This window comes from Peromyscus maniculatus, chromosome 21, assembly GCF_049852395.1.
Source record: "Peromyscus maniculatus bairdii isolate BWxNUB_F1_BW_parent chromosome 21, HU_Pman_BW_mat_3.1, whole genome shotgun sequence".
Classification (NCBI taxonomy): Eukaryota; Metazoa; Chordata; class Mammalia; order Rodentia; family Cricetidae; genus Peromyscus; species Peromyscus maniculatus.
The window spans coordinates 25,283,103-25,305,805 of record NC_134872.1 but is presented as its reverse complement, the minus strand read 5'-3'; the positions used below and the strand labels follow the sequence as shown (position 1 = coordinate 25,305,805).

General features: G+C 46.3%; 1 protein-coding gene across 3 annotated transcripts in view; it reads right to left on the bottom strand.

Moving 5' to 3' along the window:
* The window catches only part of Mypn (myopalladin), a 115,235-nt gene that overhangs the window by 6,108 nt on the left and 86,424 nt on the right, over positions 1 to 22,703 (bottom strand). For all 3 annotated transcript variants that reach the window (XM_076557137.1, XM_076557136.1, XM_006972738.4), the window contains 7 exons: positions 15,779 to 16,372; positions 14,840 to 14,978; positions 10,895 to 11,116; positions 8,577 to 8,726; positions 5,835 to 5,917; positions 4,016 to 4,142; positions 2,544 to 2,751 (listed from right to left, as the gene is read on the bottom strand). In XM_076557137.1, the coding sequence (XP_076413252.1) occupies positions 2,544 to 2,751; positions 4,016 to 4,142; positions 5,835 to 5,917; positions 8,577 to 8,726; positions 10,895 to 11,116; positions 14,840 to 14,978; positions 15,779 to 16,372 (1,523 nt within the window). The remainder of the gene's footprint in view (positions 1 to 2,543; positions 2,752 to 4,015; positions 4,143 to 5,834; positions 5,918 to 8,576; positions 8,727 to 10,894; positions 11,117 to 14,839; positions 14,979 to 15,778; positions 16,373 to 22,703) is intronic.

The window sequence follows — 22,703 nt, the reverse complement described above, 5'->3', positions numbered from 1 at the left end:
TGTTTGCAAGCCTCCAACTGCCGTCAGAGTCCGAAGACAACTTCTGTCAGGAGTCACTTCTCCTCTTGCATCATGTGGGTCCCAGGGATCGAACTCAGGTTAGAATGCTCGGCAGCAGGGGCCTTTACCCACTAACCCATCTCCATAGTCAAATAATGACTCTTGGGAACATAATCCACGTCCTGAAACTGATTTTTTTTTGGGGGGGGGCGGGACTTTATTTCATAGTAAGTAAATTTTCCCCCAACTTAAAATTCTTTATTTCTTACTTATGTATATGAATGTGAGTCTGGGTGAGTTTATGTGCACCATGTGCATTCAGGAACCCTGGCAGGTTAGGCAGGACTTCACAACCCCTGGAACAGGAGCGATAGGCTATTGTGAGCTGCCATGTGGGTGCTAGGAACCAAATCCGGGTCTTCGGCCATGAGCAACAAGTGTTCTAACCACTGAGCCACCTCTCCAGCTCCCAACCAACGACGTTTTCCCATCTGGTCACATTGTCATTTTTCTGTTTTGCATGTTCCCTCCCATAAATGTATTTGGAATAAAAACCTTTACGAAATCATGCATCCCAAGAAGGTAGCCTCGTCTATCAAAGTCATTGTTTTAGAAATATGGAAAAGAGGGAGAAATCCACAGCAGAACGAGGGTTTCCTATTCTGTTGGTGAGACTAAATTAAGAGGAAAAAAAAAGGAAAGCGTTTACAGGAGAGCAGCCACTGACTGAGAAGGGAACAGCAGTGCTGACTTGGTTGGTTTTCTTCCTTCTTTTCTTCCTTTCTTCCTTTCTTCCTTTCTTCCTTTCTTCCTTCCTTCCTTCCTTCCTTCCTTCCTTCCTTCCTTCCTTCCTTCCTCCCTCCCTCCCTCCCTCCCTCCCTCCCTCCCTCCCTCCCTCCCTCCCTCCCTCCCTCCCTCCCTCCCTCCCTCCCTCCCTCCCTCCTTTCTTTCTTTCTTTCTTTCTTTCTTTCTTTCTTTCTTTCTTTTCCTAAGTCAAGGTTTCTCTGTGTATCCCTGGCTGTCCTGGAACTCACTCTGTAGACCAGGCTGGCCTCGAACTCAGAGATCCGCCTGCCTCTGCCTCCCGAGTGCTGGGACTGCCTACTTTGGGTTGGTTTCCCTTCCCCCGTGGGAGGAAGCCTAGCACCAGTGTTCCCAGTGGCCCACAGCCCACCCTGCAGCTGATGATGTCTTCCTGCCCTTCTCTGTAGCCGTTGCTGTGTTTTATTCACATCGTCTTATCAGGGGAAGGCTCATTGGTTTTGCGATTCAACATTTGATGAGCACCTTCCACTGCGGCACACATCCGAGACACACAACAAACCAGGGTCCCGGGAAACGGCTCCATGGGTAAAGGTGCTTGCCATTAAGCCCGAAGACCTGAGTTTAACCCCCCAGGTCTACATGCTGGAAAGAGCCAGCCTACTTCTGCAAGCTGTACTCTGACCACCGCACGCACGCACGCACGCACGCACGCACGCACGCACGCACGCACGCACGCCCGCCCGCCCACCCCCTTCTGCATAAGTATAAACACAACACAGCAGAGCCGAGCCTCTGGCCTCAGCAGCTCAGGGTCTGCAGGGAGACAGTGCAGCCCACAATCAACATGGCTGTCTGCGGGCCCTCTGTGAATACTGACCGCTCTTGTGCCATGGAAACCCAGAGGAGGTGGCAAGGGGCTGCCTGGAGAACCCACTGTGCCCGGGTGGTGACACTAGACTTTGGCCTTTACGTGTTATTCATTCCTATTTTTATTTTTGAGAGGAGGCTTAGGCAGGCTGGTTTCCACTTCACCCTGTAGGGTGACCACCTAGCCCACCTCCCTAGCGCTGGGTGTCAGGTGTGTGCCACCACACCTGGTCTAAGCGGGCTCTGTGTGCTCTCGGGCACTCTCTCAACTGAGCTGAGAAATCCTTGGTCCTGAAGCTAGGCTTTACGGAATAGAGGCGTGCTGGGTAAAGAACATTCCAGTTCGCAGGACCACCGGTGTAATGCAAAGGTTTGTAACTCAGGGGACAAAAGAGCCTAGTGTGTTCCAGGAATCACAGACTGAAGGGCAAAGGACTGGAATGCAGTGACAGCTAATTAAATAACTCATTGATTGCGTAGTCAATTATTGAAATTGCTCCCGTTGGTCATATGATTAAAATGAAGAAGCAACCGTATTGCATTTCTAGATTACGATGAATCTCAGAAAACAATGTAGAAAATAGGGTCTACAGCCGGCCAGTGGTGGTGCACACATTTAATCCCAGCACTTGGGAGGCAGAGCCAGGCGGATCTCTGTGAGTTCGAGGCCCGGCTGGTCTACAGAGCGAGTTCCAGGAAAGGCACTAAAGCTACACAGAGAAACCCTGTCTCAAAAAACCAAAAAAAAAAAAAAAAAGAAAAGAAAAGAAAAAAGAAAAAAGAAAAGAAAAGGAAAAAAAGAGAAAAAAAATAGGGTCTACTACAGTGAAGGGGAAACAGATTGGTAGTCCATTTGGACAGTCAGTTCCATTGGAGTTCTGCCTAGGCGTCAGTCCCACAGCAAACCTTACCTACTACAGTGAGCTCCAAGCTAAAGGAATTCTGCCCGGTTTTGTTGGTAGCCACACACGTATAGGTCCCTGCGTCTCGTTGGGTGAGCGGGTCGATGAGCAGAGAGTGGACTCCCGTCTCTCGGACCAGCATCTTGTGGGAGGCGTCTGGTAGCACAGGTTGCCCATTGAGCAGCCACGTCAGCTCCGGGGGCGGTAAGCCACTCACCTAACAACCAAGAGAACAGGTAACACACTGGTGACAGGCAGGTTGATTTGGTGAGTGAATTCTTTGTCCTTATTGGCACCAATTACATCGGTAAAGAAAAACATAGAGGGCTGGGGACTCTGCAGCGGCCTTGGAGGAGGGAATCTGTAAATGGTGCTGTGAGTTTGAACTGTGTGGAATCCTGGCCCCATTTCAGTCATGATTAATCCATGTGATTATGTCCCAGAGCAGAATAATGGTAGTAGATAAAAGAGGCCCATGGCATCAGTAAGAGAGCTGACGTCGGCTTAGACACCGGAGTTAGAGAAAAGTCAGATATTAAATCAAAGTTCTCAAGTTTTGCTCACGGATTATCTAAAAAAGAATCTTGATGCCGGACTATCGGGGGGGGGGGGGGGGGGGCGGGGGGTGAGGGGTGGAATCTTGATGCCTAATTATAATATTAGACCAGAATTTCTGGAGATGGGAGCCGGACACTGGTAGTTTTTGAAGTTTAGAGGCAGGAGAGCGTACAGCCTGAGTGTTATTTAGACCACAATGGGGGGTTGAGAGCCGTGCACAGAACGGGGTTCCCTGCACATGTTTAACCTCCAGCCTTCACTGACTTGCACCTACTTTTCCCATGGCACCCTTCATGGCTGCCTGGGGTAGAGCGGTGACGTCAGTGTCTTGTAGTACGGAGAGGCCGCTGCCCTGCCCACAGGAAGCCTCATTGCGGGTGGGGACTTAGAATGCAGAGTCACAAAAGGTGACCGAGGTGGCTTAGGGTGAGAAAACGACCTCTGTTTGCTCTAAATGCTTTGGCTTTATCTTCTCACACCTATGATTTCCCAAAGTTCCTCCCCTCCCAAAGTTCCAAAGATGCAAAAAAAAAAAATTTCAAACTTCTGGATTCACAGTACTGGAGGATTCCAGGGACCATATGGAAAAGTTCACAATTTATCCCTCTCTGGTTATCGTCTCACAATGAAGAATTGACTTATATGGTGCCCACACAAAACTGTTTTTTCTTTAAAATGTTTATGCTTACACAATTTATTAAGATATGGTGATTTAAGATTTTAGTGACATATTTGTGTATGGAATTAAAAAGATCAAATGCTTTAAAAGAGCCTATGGAGGGGACCATTTCCTTCCCTTCCCTAGGACCTTTTCATCTGGGAGAAAACCCCACAAAACTAATACAAACAAAAATGAGTGTAAGCAAATAACTAGATGAAAACCCTGGACAGGCCTGGAGCTAAGGACAGGTGTTGGGAAGTACCTTACAGTCCAGCCGACAGAGGCGGCCCTCGTGAGCCACCATGTCCCCTGGGGCCTGCAGGAAATGTGGTCGGAAAAAGCGTTCCTGGAGAGGTTCTTTGTCTCTTTCCTGCATTCTGGACCTTCCCCTACAAGAAGCATTTACAAACGTGTAACAATAACCACATGCATGTAGAAATGGCTATAATGAGAGAGTCTCTTGTAGCTCCGGCTGACCTTGAGCTCAATAAGTAATCCAGGGCGACCTTGAACTGGCCCTCCTCTCTCTACCTTCTGAGTGCTACATTACAGGCATGCATTGTTAGGCCCAGTTTATGTGGTGCTGGGGATGGAACCCAGGACGTGGTGCATGCTAGGTAAGCACCAAATGAGCCACAGCCTAGAATAGAAAGGATTTGCTGGGCAGTCAATCAATCATCAATCAATAATCAACCAACCACAGCTTAGAACTGATATAAACACACACACACACACACACACACACACACACACACACAAGCCAAACAAAACCAAAACCAAATAAAACCAAAACTCCTTGTGGCAAGTATCCTATACACTGTAGTATCATCTCTGCAAACTCTGAAATTACGGAAATAGGCTCAAGGCTGGTGCCTCTAGAGGACCCAAGTTCATTCCCAGCACCTGTGCTGGATGGCTCACAACCACCTGTGACTTCGGCTTCACATGCACATACCCCACATACCCCGCCCATACACATAATTAAAAACAATGGAAATAACATAAGCAGGCTTTAGTTCCTTTCTCTCTGAAGTCATTCAGCATTAATCGGCTTAGCTCCCTTGCTGTGGGTTTTGGCACTTGCTGAAAAGTCATCACAGTAAACAAATAAATCAGTACTCCATCTGAGAGCCCAAAGAGAGGGCCTGTCCATCTCCCAGGACAGGATGGCTGTGACCACAATAAAATGCAGCCTGGCAATAAATTATGGCTGATAATTAAAGATGACCACGAACTTCAACTCAGTCACGGTGACCAACAGTAACAGCTGTTCTTGAAAACAAAACAAGATAAGGGAGGGGACAGAGAAGTAGTGAAACATTGTGTGTGGACCATAAGTCTCTATTTTCATTTCTTTGGTAAGTCATTTAATTCATCAGTCTCAGCAACTCTCTGCTAAGACTTTGTGGCACCCTAAGACTCAAGGGGGAAAAAAGCCAGGCTCTTTCTCATTAGTAGTTCATAAAATCTGAGAAGAAAACCGGGTGTCATGGAGATGACAGTGGAAATATTCAGCCCCCAAGTTTCTGCATGGTGATAGAAAAGCGGGTAGTTTCAAAGGGTCTCATGGCGCATTATGTGCGTGGGTGTTACTAATGGTTACAATGTTTTGAACCGTTACAATTGTACCAAAGGGGCTGGGAATGCAGTTCAAATGGGCTGGTGCCTGCTTAGCATGCATGAAGTTCGGGGTTCCTTCCCCAGCCTCACAAGTACTGGGTGTGGTGGCGCACACCTCTAATTCCAACAATTAGGAGGTGAAGGCAGAAGTATCCATTTCAAGTCATCCTCTGCTATATTTGAGGTCAGCCTGGGCTACATGGGAGCCTGTCTTAAGAAAAAAAAAAAAGGGAAAGTGTCAAAGCCTGGAGTATCTCAAATGTAAACAGGCCGGCCCATGTCCTGGGGATTCTGTTAAAGTGCGGATTCTGACTTGGATGCTCTGGGCCAGGCTGGATGGCTGCATTCCAAAGAGCCCCCTGGTGGTGAGGCTGCGGCGTGTGCGGCACACTTCAGCAGTGATTCACTGCGGTGAGTGGAGGCCTGGGAGGAGTCCAGAAAAGGGGGATCTCCCGCTTTACCTGTGAGACGGACCGGCAGGGCTGAGTCTATTTCGAATGGGCAAACTCTGCACCATCAAGTGGCCAGAACAGCTGATTCTCCCCTGAGAAGCAGAAAACAAACAAGATTTAAATAAGGAGAAATCCACATTTTTCCCCAATTTATATAAATGTTTTCTTCACCAAAGCATTATACATTTTTTTTTCTAACAATGAAGAGATTTTCTTTGCTCAAGAGCAATGAAAATAATATTCTTTTTGTTTTGTTTTGTTTTTGAGACAGGGTTTCTCTGTGTAACCCTGGCTGTCCTGGAACTCACTTTGTAGACCAGGGTAGACTTGAACTCAGAGATCTGCCCGCCTCTACTTCCTGAGTGCTGGGATTAAAGGCGCATGATAACACCACCCAGCTAAAAACAATGCAACTTTTAGTGTATGTGTGTGTTGAGGTGCATTTACCTGTGTGTGCTGAGGCCTTGATGTTGGGAGTCTTCCTAGATGGCCCTCCACCTTGGTCACTGAGGTAGGATCTCTCAGTTGAACCCAGAGCTTGCAGATATGACCAGTGTGGCTAGTAGCTTGCACTGGGGGTCCCCTATCTCTGCCTTTCCGGACTTGAAATCCAGGTAGGCCACCACACCGACCCAGCGTTCACAGGAGCTCTGATCCCCACACTTGTACAATGAGTGCTTCAAAAATCTGGCTTCCAGATGTTGGAAAGATGGCTCAGAGGTTAAGAGCACTAGATGCTTTTGCAGAGGTCCTGAGTTCAATTCCCAGCAACCACAAGATAGCTCACACCATCTGTAATGAGATCTGATGCCCTCTTCTGGCCTGCAGGCAGAACACTACACTGGGGCTGGAGAGATGGCTCAGAAGTTGAGAGCTTACTGTTCTTTCAGAGGACCAGAGCCGTTCCCAGCACCCACATGACCACCTGGAACTCCAGTTCTAGGGGACCTGACACCCTCTTCTGGTCCCTGAGGGCATATGCATCACACACACACACAATCCTTAAAATATATAGATACATGACTTCTATTGTTTATTATTATCAGGTGTGTGTGTGTGTGTGTGTGTGTGTGTGTGTGTGTGTGCACATGCCATGCAACACTCTTGGTGAAGGTCAGAGGCCAACTTCGTGGAGTCAGTTCTCTCCTGCCGCTTTCACATGGGTTCTGGGGTTCAAACTCAAGGTCACTGGACTCATGTGATGAATGCCTTTACCCACTGACCCATCTTTCCAGGCCCAAAAGGATTTCTTTCTTTCTTTTTTTTTTTTTTTTTTTGAGACAGGGTTTTTCTGTGTATCTTTGGGGTTGGCCTTGAACTCACAGAGATCCACCTGCCTCTGCTTCCCAAAGTGCTAGAATTAAAGGTGTGCGCCACCACCACCCAACCAAAAATGACTTCTTAAGCTACCGCTACTATTTCAAGGGGAGAGTTCTTAGGAGTGTTTTGATATTTCCACTTTAACCCGAGAAGTGACAAGACACACATATTTTAAAAAGGACCATTTCTCCCCAAATTGACATCATGTGCACAATAAAGCAAAGAGCATAGACAAAGATTCTTCTGCTTCCCTCAGCAGAGATCCATCCAAACGGACGCGTTAGCATGAAAACAGAAACTATGGCTTTATATTTTCCATCTGAATGGTAATTGAAAATAGGCTGTCCTGTCTTTTAGGGGAATTTTGAAAGTTGGCCTCATTCAGAAAAGAAAAGTGCAAGATTTCAGTTCTCCAACTTTTATCCACAAAGACAAAGTAAAAGAAAAATCTGATCTAAGTTTGAGAGATATTTAAAGCCTTTTTGAAGTAATTTGTTTTCTAGGTTTACTTATTGTAATTTTTTATTTTATTTTATATTTGTTTATTTATTCATTATTTATTTATTTATTTATTTATTTATTTATTTATTTATTTATTTATTTATTTATTTATTCGAGACAGGGTTTCTCTGTTGTAGCCACCGCCTGGCTTATTGTAATTTTTTTAAAGGTTTGTTTATGTACATGAGTAGTTTGCTGGAATATGTATCTCTGCACCATGTGTGTGTCTGATTACTGGAAGTCAGAAGAGGCAGCCAGAACTCCTGGTCGGATGGTTGTGAGCTGCCGTGTGGGTCCTGGGAATTGAGCCCTGCTCCTCTGCAAGAACATCAAGTGCTCTTAACCACTGATGGACCTCTCAGGCCCTCGTTTATTTATTTAATTTGTATTAATGTGTATGTATCTGTGCTTGCCAGGGGTGTAGGTATCTTCAAGGGCCAGAAGAGGGCACTGGAGCCCATGGAGCCGGAGTTACAGATGGTTGTGGGCAGGTGCTGGGAACTGAACACGGGTCCTCTCCAAGAGCAGCAAATGCTCTTAAGTACTGAGCCATCTCTCCAGCCCCTTTTTCATTTTGATTTGTTTTCTGTCTTCAAATTCAATGCACTGTGCCCTTGGACTGATCCTCCTTGGCCTTTGCTTCCTGAGCCTCCCCCCAACACACATTATGCTTGCTTGTTTTTATGTGGCTTTGAGGATCAAACCCAGGGCCTCACACATGCTAGACAAGCACACTAAAAACTGAACTATATCCCCCAGGATATAGTTCTGACAATGCCCTCCGACAAGGGCAGCCAGTAGCAGGCTAGTCTCAATTCGACCCTGTGTTCTAGTTAGGCGCAATCACAGCGCTTCCCGTGCCCTCTCCTCGGCACTTGCTCACAGTGACATCAGTCGCTCCCGCTGACGTCCAGGAGCCTTGCCACCAACCTGGGGGTTGGCCGCCATGATGGTGTAGTTGCCGTCGTCCTCGCCGTTGGTGGATACAATGTGCAGAGAGCAGGTCCCGTCCCCTTCGCGCCTCATTTTACAGTGCTCATCTCTCTTGGAAATCTGTTTCCCGTCTTTGAACCAATAAACCTGGAGCGAAAAGTATTCAAGGAACTCTTGGTGAGGACGTTCTGTTCCGTATCTCCAGAAAGATGAGGCAAAGGTCAAACGCCATCCCTGTTACCAGACGCGTGTCTTTTGCAAACACTTAGAAAAATCGTAAAACATTCAAAACGACAGTATACTGTACACCTCCACCTGTACCTATATAATACTTAAGTAAAAAAATATGATACAGTTTAGCATTGTGGTAAAGCTTTTGACCATCTTTATAGCACCTCATAATTAACTTAAGGATACTCTGAGGACTAAATATGTCTTCTTCACAGGCAAAATAATGAACACAAGAAAACTGGATCATCCCCCATTACTCTATGTCAGTCTCTGAGCAGATGTAGGGTAGGTCTGAGCACCTGGGATGGCTCACCGTGCTTGAAAGGCTAGCACGGCTTATTGGACCAAGAAGAATAAGGCTAGGATCAACTTGCTAAATTTACTCCCAAGGCCCAAAGCCAAACTCTAAGATTAAAATATACAGATTTGCTGGGCAATTATTTCGGTGGTCAGCCCTGCCCATGGGAGGGTGAGCTCTTCGAGGCAGGCGGGATAAAGCGCTGGTTGGAGGTATCCCCTTCGCCTCTTCCTTGGTTACCTAACCACGTGTGGCACCACCGCACTCGTGTTTGTGAAAGCAGATCCCCTGCCACAGCCACCCCGGGTGCAAAGCCTTCCCTGACTGCCAAGGAATGTGGTGACTCAGAGGCTTGGTCAGCAGCCGGTGACAAGCACGGGAACATTCTTGGCATTGACTAACCTAACGGTAAGGATACCAATATAGTTCTCTCTGTGCCGCGGAAGGCACCCTGTGGGTGTCCAATGGAAACTAAACACAATGAAAAATATTAACGGATGAGTTTGATGGCCAAGAGAATAATCCAAAATAAGACAGCATGACTAAGAAATTTCTCCTGAACTTTTTGTTTTGTTTTTGTTTTTTTGAGACAGGGTCTCTTTGTAGCTTTGGAGTCTGTCCTGGAACTCACTCTGTAGACCAGGCTGGCCTCGAACTCACAGAGATCTGCCTGGCTCTGCCTCCTGAGTGCTGGGATTAAAGGCGTGTGCCACCACTGCCTGGCTCTTCTAAACTTTTATTAAAATTCTAACAAGGTTTGATGTGGTGGTGCACACCTTTAAATCCCAGCACTCCAGAGACAGAGGCAGGTGGATCTCTGTGACTTTGAGGCCAGCCTGGTCTATAGAGTGAGTCCCAGGCCAGTCGGGACTACATAATGAGAACCTGTCCAAAAAACAAACAAGTTTCCTTTTGCCCTAATGATCCTGTTCCTGGGCTCTGCTCATTTTTGAGTATTGTTTTTCACTTTCATTCCGTATATGTTTCACTACAGTATGATAAGTTGCTTTTTGTTTGTTTTGTTTTGTTTTTCTGAGACAGGGTATCATGTAGCCTAGGCTGGCCTCAAACACACTATATAGCCAAGTGTGGTCTTGAATTTCTGAGTCTTCCGAGTGTTGAGATTACAGATATCACAAGCATGCATCACCATGTCCAGGTTTTGTTGTTTTTTGCTTTTGTTTGTTGGTTTGGTTTTGTTTTTGTTTTTGTTTTCCAGACAAGGTTTCTCTGTGTAGCCCGGGCTGTTCTAGAACTTGCTTTGTAATAAAGGCTGGCCTTAAACACAGAGATCTCCCTGCCTCTGTCTCCCAAGTGCTGGGATTAAAGTTGTGTGCTGCCACTACCACCCAGCCAAGTTTTTGTTTTGTTTTGTTTTGTTTTTTGTTTTTTAAAATATGGTTTTGGGGATTAAACCCAGGGTTTCATGCATGCTGCATTCTAAGCCTGATGTGTCTCTGGTGGGCGGAGGATGCAGGAGGAGGCCAGAAGAGGGCATCAGATGCCCGGCAGCTGGAGTTACAGGTGCTTGTGAGCTACCCAAAGTGGGTGCCAGGAACTGAACTCCCATCCTGTAAAAGCAGCAAGTACCCTTGACTGAGAAGCCATCTCTCTAGCCCCCTGAGATTATCCCCCCCTCCCCGCCCCCCTGGTGCAGAAGACACATATCAGAGCCATGAGCGGCAAGCACTCTGGCACTGAACTACATCCCAGCCCCATGAGATTTTCCTGACGACCTTGTGTATAGTTCCATGCTGTTGATCGACTGGAAGCCCATGTTCCCTACCTTTGGAACAGGTATCCCGACAATTTTGCAGGTGAAGGTGACTGGAGAGCCTTCCGTCACCCGGAAGTGCTTGAGTCTTTTGTCAAAGATGGGTGCGATACACTTGCCCGTGGGGATTTCATCGTGCTGGATCTCATCATCTGACTCGTCCACAGGAGTACGCTCCAAGCGGAACTCTATCTCATTCATCAGCCTCTGCTCAAAGCTCGAAATTTTATATTCCTGCCAAACGGAAGGGTATGTTGAAATGTCTATGCAGAAAAACTTGATTAGTAGTAGTATGTAGGGGGGCCATGCATGCATGCCAGGACACTATGCCAATGTCCCAGACAGCTCTCTGGAGTTGGTTCTTGTCTTAGTTAGGGTTTCTTTTAAAAATATATATTTATTTTTACTTTATGTGTCTGGATGTTTTGCTTACACATGTCTGTGCAACATGTACACGCCTTGAGCCGTCATGTGGGGGCTTGACATTGAACCCAGGTCTTCTGAAAAGACATACAGTACTCTTTACCACTGAGCCATCTCTCTGGCCCCTTAGTTGGGGCTTTATTGCTATGGTGAAGACTATGACCAAAAATCACTCTGGGGGGATAGGGTTTATTTCATCTTGCAGCTTCCATCATCGTGGGAAGTCAGGGCAGGAACTCAAGGCAGGAACCCGAAGGTGGGAACTGAAGCAGAGGCCACAGAAGGAATACTACTTACTGGCTTGCTCCTTGTAGTTGCTCAGTTTATTTTCTTATACAAACCAGGACCACCTGCCCAGGGTGGCATCACCCACAGTGAGCTGGGCCCTCTCCCATCAATCACTAATCAAGACAACACCACGCAGACTTGCCTGCAGCCCAATCTGATGGGAGGCAGCTGGGTGGGGGTGGTGCATGCCTTTGATCCCAGTACTCAGGAGGCAGAGGCAGAGGCAGAGGCAGGCAGATCTCTGTGAGTTTGAGGCCAGCCTGGTCTACAGAGTGAGTTCCAGACAGTCAGGGCTACACAGAGAAACCCTGTCTCAAAAAAATCCAAAAACAAAACAACAACAACAACAATAAAAAGATAGATTCCCTCTTCCCAGATAGGTCTGGGTTTGTGTCAAGTTGAGGAAAACCAAGGCACACCTCTGCTTCTCCCTTGCCATGGCTTCTGGGGATAAACTCCGGCTGTTAAACTTGTGGAGGTAAATACATAAAAATATATCCGAGAGCGAAAGTGTCAAAGTTGCGCTTCAGAAAGTCTGCTCGCACTGTAGAGAACTTCACAGACGTGTGTAGTTTGGGTCTGGTTCACTGTGGTGTGTGATTGGTTTATCTGCAAGCTTTTTCCAGCGAAGTTTATAAAATTAGAAATATAAAATACACCGATATAGCTGATCAGTGTCCCAACCATGGAATACAATGGATGAACTGAAGACGAGCACGAAAGTAAGAATATAAAGGCCGAGTTGCTTCCGTGACAGATTAAACACTTGGCAGGCTGAGCTTTAGGAACAAGGACACCGTGGCAGAGAATGCTGCACAGCCCGTTCCTAAATCCCTGGGCTGCCGGGCAGTTTGGGCAGCACTTTGCTTGAAATCAAGGTCGACTGTCTCTGCCACACACAGATCCACCTGTAAAGTTCCAGTCTGTGGCAGAGTTCCTAATGCACCGTGCAAATGCAAGCAGTGTGTTTACATGAAACCCACAAGGTCTTTCTGCACTGTTACTCCTGAAAATGCCACGACAGGTCTGCCATGTGCAGATGCACCTTTCTGAGTCCCCTTCTCACTGGCTTTAGGCCACTTCTCACTTTCTGCTGCTTTATCCACTTTGAGAATAAAAAGGGACGTTTCTTTATCAGCTGCCTTCAGTGATATCTGTAATCCAAGGAAAGCACTCACAGGTGCGCGCACGCGCGCGCAACACACACACACACACACACACACACACACCTGAATACAATTTAAGAGTGGAGTTGTGCGAAGAGAATTCTGAGTGCTTGTGAAAAAGTAAGAGTCTTGTGATCTTAGTTTCTTCAAAAACACGCAATTGTTCTTGGAATGTGTTTTCGTGCCCCTCCCAGGTGTATCAGATAGCAGTAAGTTTATTTTGGATTATTATTATAGCTGGTTATTGTTATTTGTTTGTAGGTCTCTGTGGATAAAACATGTTTTTGGGGGCTGGAGAGATGGCTCAGAGATTAAGAGCACTGACTGCTCTTCCAGAGGATCTGAGTTCAATTCCCAGCAACCACATGCTGGCTCACAACCATCTGTAATGAGATCTGGTGCCCTCTTCTGGCCTGCAGTCATACATGCTGTATACATAATAAATAAATCTTTAAAAAAAAAAAAAAAACATGTTTTTGCCATGTGCAGCTTGTCCTTGTGATTGTACACTTTACTCATGTGATTCCTCCTAACCCTGAGTATAAATTGTCTCACGCTCTGCTGGGCAGTGGTGGCACACGCCTTTAATCTCAGGACTTGGAGGCAGAGGCAGAGGCAGGTGGATTTCTGTGAGTTCGAGGCCAGCCTGGTCTACAGAGTGAGTTTCAGGACAGCCAGGGCTACACAGAGAAACCCTGTCTCAAAACAAAACAAAACAAAACAAAACAAAACAAAACAACCTGCACACATACACACAAAAAAATATCTGATGCTCTGAATAAAGTTGACTATTGCATGAGACTTTAGTCTGTCTCGTTTTTTAGGCTCCACTCTCCCAGGTTTACTGCCAACTAGAGTGGTAAACACACACAGAGACACACACACACAGACACAAACAGACACACACACACACAGACACACACACACACACACACACACACACACACACACCTTTCTGTGCAATATGGCCAGTAGAGAACTCAAATCAATGATAAATGACCTGTCCTTTCTAGATTTCTGGTCCCATAGAATTACAGCTGTTGTGCACAAAAGAAAATGAAAATCTAAAATTTCAGGAGAAGATGCTACTTGAACCTATAACCTTTTTTTTTTAAAGTGTAATCCTCCGAAGGGAGATGTGGAGGTTTGGGTGAGAATGGCCCCACAGGCTCAGAGATTTAAATGCTTAGACCCCAGTTAGTGAAACTGTTTGGGAAGGATTAGGAGGTGTGGCCCTGTTGGAGGAGGTGTATCACTGGGTGCGGGCTTTGGGGTTTCAAATGCTCAAGCCAGGCCCATTCTCTCTCTCTCTCTCTCTCTCTCTCTCTCTCTCTCTCTCTCTCTCTCTCTCTCCCTCTCTCTCTCTCCCCCTCCCCCTCCCCCTCTCCCTCTCCCCCTCTCTCCCTCTCCCCCTCCCTCTCTCCCTCTCTCCCTTCCCCTCTTCCTCTCTCCCTTTCCCTCCCTCTCCCTCTCCCTCCCCCTCTCTCCCTCTCCCCCTCCCTCTCTCCCTCTCTCCCTTCCCCTCTCCCTCTCTCCCTTCTCCTCTCTCCCTCTCTCCCTCTCCCTCTCTCCCTCTCTCCCTCCCTCTCCCTCTCCCTCTCTCTCCCCCCCTGCTGCCTGTGTGTCAGGATTTAAAGCTCTCAGCTACTTCTCCAATACCCTGCTTGTCTGCTTCCCAACTTGACCATGACTAACCCTGCATTCTACCACTGAACTACAGTCTCAGCCCTTGTCATGTCTTCCTTTTAAGTTAAGCTTTAATATATTCATATGTCTGTATGGAGATACCACCTGTGGAATGCAGGCGTATATTCAGAGTCTTGGAACATGTCCCCCATGGGTAGCAGAGGACCACCCAATAGTCTATCACAGGTAAACACCTAGAAACAAGTAAACTGAGTTACTGGATTGGGGTGGTTCAGAGCTACCTTCTCCATCAACAAGCTCCCCAGCTGACTGAGTGTGTGCTCTACCACGGAAGCTGTGATCAACCTCCTGAGAGCAGACGACCTCAGCACTCAAAGACTGTGTCAAACAGAGTGATATCCTTAAAGCAACCATTTGAGTCCGACACTCTTACCTGCTGGTGTGATCTGACATCACCGAAATTCACTTTCTTCCCCAAGTCTAGAATCACCGAGTTCTTAGTCTCTCGGATGTAATCGTCACTCACTGCTTGAGGAGCCTTCGTGGTTTTCTTCATCAGACCCTGGGGCGGTCTGTAAAAGAAATCCCCACCCCTATGAAACGACTAGCCAGTGTATAAGGGTCCACAGGTCAGAGGGGAGAAGGACAACCTGGCCTCAGCGCTCAGGGGATTAAATACCGCATGTAGAGGCATTTTATTTTATTGCCTAATTTTATTATTTTGAGACAAGAATTCAGGTAGCCCAGGCTAGCCTTGAACTAGCTATGTAGTCAAGGATGACCCTTGAACTTCTGATCCTCCCACATTTGCCTCTCAGTGTTAGAATTATAGGCGTGCCAACCACACCCAGTTTATAAGAGGCCAGGCACGGAACCCAGGGCTTCATTCAAGCTAGGCAAGTGCTCTACCAAATCAACTGCAAATTTTTAATTGCCAGGTACGGTGGCACACACCTTTAATCCCAGCACTCCAGAGGCAGGTGGATCTCTGCGTTCCAGGCTAGCCTGGTCTACAGAGTGAGTTCCAGGATAGCCAGGGTTGCTACACAGAGAAACCCTATCTCAAAAAACAAAATTTGACAAAAAAAAAAAAAGAAAGAAAGAAAGAAAGAAAAGAAGGAAGGAAGGAAGAAAGGAAGGAAGAAAGAAAAAGGAAGAAAGAAAGGAAGGAAGGAAGAAAGGAAGAAAGAAAGAAAAAGGAAGAAAGGAAGAAGGAAGGAATGCCCTTTGTCCTGAGGCATTCAATACCCATTTTGTATCTATTTGATGAGATTTTTTTCAGGATCCATTCACTAAGAGTCCTGACTCAGACCAGGCTATTCTGGGCATGCACCCCTGTTAACGGACATCTCCAAACCTTCGAGACACTTACCCGGTCGGTGCACTTTTAGGCAGCCCCATGGCATTGGTGGGTGGAATGGATGGGAGAGAAGGCAGAACCGAGCTGAGGAAAGCCACTGGGTTCTGAATCCGGCCGGTCGGAGAGACGGGAGTTGGGGACACACAGTAAGGCTGAAACTGGTGTCCACTGGGGATGGGGTACGGGAGCGGCGGCGGTGGCGGCGCTGGCTCTGTTGGCCCTGGAGGAGCTGGCTCGCTTTGGATGGAGAGCCCCCCTGGGGCTCTGCCTTGCGTAGAGGGGTGAGTAAGTAACAGGCTTTCTTTGCTGACTGTCCTCTGAATTGTGTGAGGAGCATTACTCAAGGTGAACACTGGGGAGCTGGACGGGGACCCAGCGGCCGTGGGAGTGCTTGAAGTGGGGAGGAAATGCTTCGGCCGGGCCAAGTTGAACGTCTGTGGTGCAGGACCCTTGACCTGTTTGCTGGAAATGGTCACTGCCGGGGGAGCCGAGTTCAAGACGCTGAAGTTGGAAGGAGACTCCTTGGGTGATGAAGGAGATGCAGTTTGCAGCTGCTGCTGCTCCAGCAACACTTGGTTGTGAAGCTGTTGTAACTGAGAGGAGTCGCTAAGTGAAAAAGAGCAGGGAGAGAGGAGAGCCGCGTTACCATCAACCTCACCCTGGGGACGGAGCTCAGTTGGGAGAGCACTTACCTAGCGTGTGCAGAACTCTGGGTTCAATTCCCAGCACTGAAGAAACCAGGCATCATGGTACCCACACACCTATAATCCCAGCACTCAAGAGGTAGAGGCATAGGGGTGAGAGGTTCAGGGCCATCCTCAGCTACACAGCGAGTTTGTGGCCAGCCTGGGCTACAGCTGGCTATTTTAGATTGGGTTGGGGGGGCACAGAGGGAGTAAGAGAGAGACAATAAAAAAGACAGAGAGGGCCAAAGTGGCAAGACATCACCTAGTAAGGAGTGGTGGTCTGTCTTTCCCTCTTGCTAAGGGAATCTCAAATATTCTGGTCTTTGTGCCGCCACACTACAGCTGTACAACAGTGAGTGTTTATAAATTGAAAAAGAAAAGAAATTGAGACAGTGTTACTCGTGCGGCCACTGTTTCAAGTTACAATGGCCTTGGCTCTCAGCTTGGACTGAAGGCATCTAGCTGCACACCGTGGTGATGTTTTGTTTGTGCTCTAACAAATAAAGCTTGCCTGGAGATCAGAGCGTGGAGCTAGTCGCCAGTTAACCATAGAGGCCAGGCCATGGTGGCACACACACCCCTTTAATCCCAGCACTTGGGATCTCATGCCTTTGATCCCAGTACTTGAGAGGCACATGCCTTTAATCCCAGCACTTGGGAGGAGGAAACAGGAAATGATATGGCTGGGCGGAGAGAGGAAGTGATAAGGTGGGGTGAAGAAAGGAGCTTGCTTGGCCTTTTCGGTCTGATGATTCGGCAGAGGTAAGAAGTCTCTCTAGTGGCTGCTCCTTTAGTTCTCTGATCTTTCAGCTTTCACCCTGATATCTGACTCCAGGTTTTTATTATTAAGACCAATTAATTAGAATGCATGCTACAGCACACAGGTGTGAGTTATTGTAAGCACTGAATTCTCCGAAAGAATATCTCCCGCTCCACCTGTGATGGGGGTGGAATCTAGGCCTTGGCGCATGCTAAGTAAATGCTCTACCACTGGGCTACACTCTCAGCCCTCCTTCAAAGCCAGCCTTAAGGAAGGATCCAAGTGTGTCTGAATGCTTCCCATCCTCTCCAGGCAAGACTTTGGGTTTTTGGTATTTTTTTGTTTATTTATTTATTTATTTATTTATTTATTTATTTATTTATTTATTTTGGAGACAGGGCTTCTCTGTATAGCCCGGGATGTGCTGGAACTCACTCTGTAGACCAGGCTGGCCTTGAACTCACCGAGATCTGGCAGGCAAGGCTTTGTGCATAAGATGGTCCTGTGTTCCTATTCAGTCAAAGCAGTCTTTCTCTAAACCCTTTTCAGCATTATAATTATTACGGAGGTTAATCTTCACTCTCCCAAGTGTCCTACTGTGATGCTGGGTGTGGTGGGGCATGTCTTAATCCTAGCACTTGAGTGTTTGATGAAGGAGAATCAGGAGTTGAAGGCCAGCCTCAGCTGTGTGTCAAGTTGCCTGCCAGTCCAGGCCACGTGACATTGTTTAAAAAACAAAAAAACTGTTGGGGAATATTATTTTTAGGTGTGTTACTTTTGTTTATGTTGCATTTGTTTAACTCTGTGAAGCTGCGTTACTGTGCCTGTCTAAAACACCCGATGATCTAATAAAGAGCTGAATGGCCAATATCGAGGCAGGAGAAAGGATGGGCAGGGCTGGCAGGCAGAGAGAATAAATAGAAGGAGAAATCTGGGAGGCGAGATCTAGGGGCCAGAGAAGGAGGAGGACATCAGGGTCAGCCACCCAGCTACACAAGCAGCAATGGAGTAAGAAAGAAAGGAATACAAAAACAGAGAAAGGGAAAAGCCCAGAGGCAGAAGATAAACGGGTTAATTTAAAGTTAAGGAAAGCTGGCTAGAAACAAGCCAAGCTAAGGCCGGGCATTCATAATTAAGAATAAGTCTCTAGCCAGACTGTGGTACCACACACCCTTAATTACAGCACTCGGGAGGCAGAGGCAGGTGGATCTCTTTGAGTTGGGGGCCAACCTGGTCTACAGAGCGAGTTCCAGGACAGCCAGGACTATGCAGAGAAACCCTGTCTCAAAAAGCAAACAAACATTAAAGACTTTCATTTCTCTCTTGTTCATTTTGTTCTTTTGAGGACAGCCTCTCCCTTATATAGTTCGTGGCTGGCCTGGAACTCATGTATGTAGACCAAGCTAGCCTCGAACATGTAGAGATCCACTTCTCTGCCCCCCAGGGTACTGGGGTTAAAGACAGGTGCCTCTACGCTCAGATTTTTTTTTTCATTTCTTCATCATTGAAAGATTAAACATTTAAGAAACAAGAGAGATGGTTCCGTAGGTAAAGGCACACGTTGCCAGACCTGATGACCTGCATTTTATACCTGGGATCCATGTGTCTGAAGGAGAGACCAGACTACCAAAGCTGTCCCCTGATCTCCACAGGCATGCCATGGCACATGCATGCTCACACTTACATACACAAATACAAATAATAAATAATAAATAATTGTATCAAAATTAAGAAGCAGAAATATCTTTGCTGTGTTTTCCTCTGCAAAGAATAAACAGTTTTTACTGGTGCTGGCTTTTTCTTGTGATGTGAAAATGCAAAATACTAACTTTTTAATTTTTTGTGTTAGGGTCTCCTATGTGCCCCCAGCTAACCTGGAGCTTTCAATCCCCCTGCCTCAGTCCGCTGAGTGCTGAGATTACAAGTGTACTGGCATCATAGCTTGTGGATTTTGATTATTATTATTATTTTTTTTTTTTGGTTTTTTCGAAATAGGGTTTCTCTGTGTAGCTTTGCACCTTTCCTGGGACTCACTTGGTAGTCCAGGCTGGCCTCAAACTCACAAAGATCTGCCTGGCTCTGCCTCCCAAGTGCTGGGATTAAATGCTTGCGCCACCACCGCCTGGTAGATTTTGAATTTTTGAGATTAAAGTATTAGTCAAATTATAAGCCTGGGTATCAAGTTTGAAGGTGGCTTTAGCAACAGTTTTGGATACTGTGTGCCAGTGATAACTCTTCCCTGGCCCTGAAGGACATTTGCGATGGACCCAGTCACAACAACCCACTCAGTGGCCTTCTCTTGGTGGCCTAAATTCACGTGGGAGAAGTTGGCAACTCTAACCATTAGGGTTCTCTCACCCAGTCAGTTGTTAAATGTTTCCCCAGCTGACCAGGACAACTAGTTCTGAGCAGATGGACACCACTCGACCAGTCCTCCCAGCTGGGGACTGGAAAACGACCTGGCTGACTGAGGCACCAATGCTCAGGGAGCCAATTGGACCAGGAAGGAGTCTACACACTATGATAGTCACATATAGGTCAGCTGTTCTTCCATTTTAGCCAGCCTCAGAACCTGGTTAAAACACAGACTTCCAAGTTACCCAGAGTTTCTGACTCTACGGGTCAGGGTGGGACCTGAGAGCAATGCTGAGTGACTCTCCTATGCATACCACTGCACGAAAGATGTACTTGTCTGGAGTCTGGAGATAGGAAATGCTTGTCTAGCACTCAGGAAGTCCTAGGTTCAATTCCTGGCACCCCATAAAAACTGGGTGTCATTGTGCACACCTGTGATCCCAGCAGGAAGGAAAAAGTAGAGGCAGAAGACTCAGAAGAAGGTCATCCTGGGCTACATAGTAAATATAAAGCCAGCCTTGGCTACATGAGAGCCTGTCTCAAAATAATAGCAACAAAAAGACACATTTGTCCCCAAAGCATGGGTTTTCTAGTTTTTCCTGACTTTTGTCTGACAGTTTGCTCGTTTTTAAATATTTATTTATTTATTTATTTATTTATTTATTTATTTATTTATTTATTTATTTATTTCCCCTGGACACGGAGGGATGAAGGGCAGGAAGATCAAGAACTCAGGTTATATCTCTAAGTCTGGGTCAGTGGCTTCCAAATTGCTGTATATTAAAATGATCTGTGGAGACTGCCTCAATCAAGCCAGAAGGCATCGACAGATTTTTTTTTTTTTTTTTTTTTAATTCAGAAGCACTGGGGCTGGAGAGATGGCTCAGTGGTTAAGAGCACTGACTGTTCTTCCAGAGGACCTGAGTTCAATTCCCAGCAGCCACATGGCAGCTCACAACCGTCTGTAACTCCAGTTCCAAGGGATTCAACACCCTCACACAGAATATATACAGGCAAAACGCCAGTGTGCATTAAATAAATAAATAAATCTTTTTTTTAAAAAAAACCATTCATACACAGAAACACTGCTTCAGACCACTTGATATTCAAGCTGCAAATTTAAAAGAGAATCATCTTGGCTCTGGGTAGACAGTATTGAAAAATGCCAGCCCCCCTTTCTGTAGTAATTTAAAGATGAACGTTATCTCTGTTTTCCACATGAAAAGCTAACCGATGGAATAAGAAAGGAACAGAAACACCTGCATTGGTCAGAATGAGCCTGCATTTTAATGCCCGGCCTATGCAGTGAAAACCAAGCAGGTTAAAACTAGTATGAGAAATCCCAATAGAGAAATGATAACTGAGCCCTGACCTTGGGATTTATATGACTGACAATTATACAGTGCATATACTGTATCAAAATGCCACACAATACCTGGTCACTGTACAATTACTGTGTGTCAATTAAAAACAACAACAACAACAACAAAAAAAAAAACACTAGGGGCCTGAGAGTTGTCTCAGCAGTTAAGAGCACTGGCTGTTCTTCTGGAGGTTTAATTACCAGCACCCACATGGTAGCTCACAACCGTCTGTAACTCCAGTTCCAGGGTATCCCACACCCTTTTCCAGCTTCTGTGGGCACTGCACATACATAGTGTACATACATACATGCAGGCAAAATTCCTATACACATTAAGTAAAATCTTTTCTTAAGCTAGTAAGGAAAGGTTGTAGGCTTGTGAGTTCACAGAGGGTGTGTATGTGTGTGCATATGCATGTATATTAATACCTATACTAATACAAACATAGAAATACAATTAAGAGGAAACTTAAAAAGGCAAGGAATACTAAATGAATATATAGTGAGGAGAATTAGATTTTTAGAGGGTGTCACTCATTGCAAAAATACTTTCCTTAACTGGATGTCTCATATGACAGACATCACTGTCTACTTAATTCTTTGCTTAGTAAGGAAGCCTATTTATTTTATTTATTTATTTATTTATTTATTTATTTATTTATTTATTTATTTATTTATTCATTAGATTGAATATCTTTGAGACAGGGTCTCATAGAGCCCAGCCTGGCCCTGAACTTGCTATATAGCTGAGGACAACCCGACCTCCTGATCCTCCTGCCTCTACCCTCCCCTCTCTTTCTCGCTCTCTGTCTCTCTGTCTCTCTGTCTCTTTTTAGCTGAGAACCGAACCCAGGGCCTTGCGCTTGCTAGGCAAGCACTCTGCCACTGAGCTAAATCCCCAACCCCATGCTTCCACTCTCGTGGTAAGATCACAGGTGCCTGCCACCATCCCTGGCTAAGAACATGCTTTTTGTTTGGGTTGGGTTTGGTGTTTTTTTCATTGTTGCCATGTGTGTAACTAGAGACTACATTTCCCAGTCTCCTTTGCAGCTAGCACACCAGGTGACTCAATCCTAGCCCAAGAGAGAAAATGAGAAGAGTTTGGGCGAGACCTCTTAGAAGGCACCTAAAAGAGGCTCCTAACACCGAGACTGTGACTCCTGCCCTTGTGCTCTTTCTGCTCTTTTTTTTTTTTTTTTTTTTTAGATTTATTTATTTATTATGTATACAGCGTTCTGCCTGCATGTCTGCCTGCAGGTCAGAAGAGGGCGCCAGACCTCATTACAGATGGTTGTGATCCACCCTGTGGTTGCTGGGGATTGAACTTCTGGAAGAGCAGCCAGTGCTCTTATCCACTGACCCATCTCTCCAGCCCTCTTTCTGCTCTTGAAATGACCATGCAATGGCCAGACCATGAGGCATCTTGACCATGAGAGGTCCCAGCAAGGAAGCACATGCTGGTGATGGCAGAGCAGATGAAGGAGACTAGATCCTAGCGTCAGAACAGCCCCACAGGCTCCCTTTATGTGAGAAAAAAATAAATAAATTCTTAGGTGTTTCACCTCTGTTACTTTAGGGTTTTCAGTAACAACAGGCTCCACGTAATCTTAAATGACCCACCCTGACACAGTCCCTGGAGGAGAAAACCCCCTACAGAGAGAAGGCGGGTCCTAAGGGAGTTGTTTGGCTGACCCATCCCCAAATTCCCTTCTCTGAGAAGCATATCCAACCAAAAAACAAAAGACAGAATGGAAAGCCAGACTTCCAAGTGAG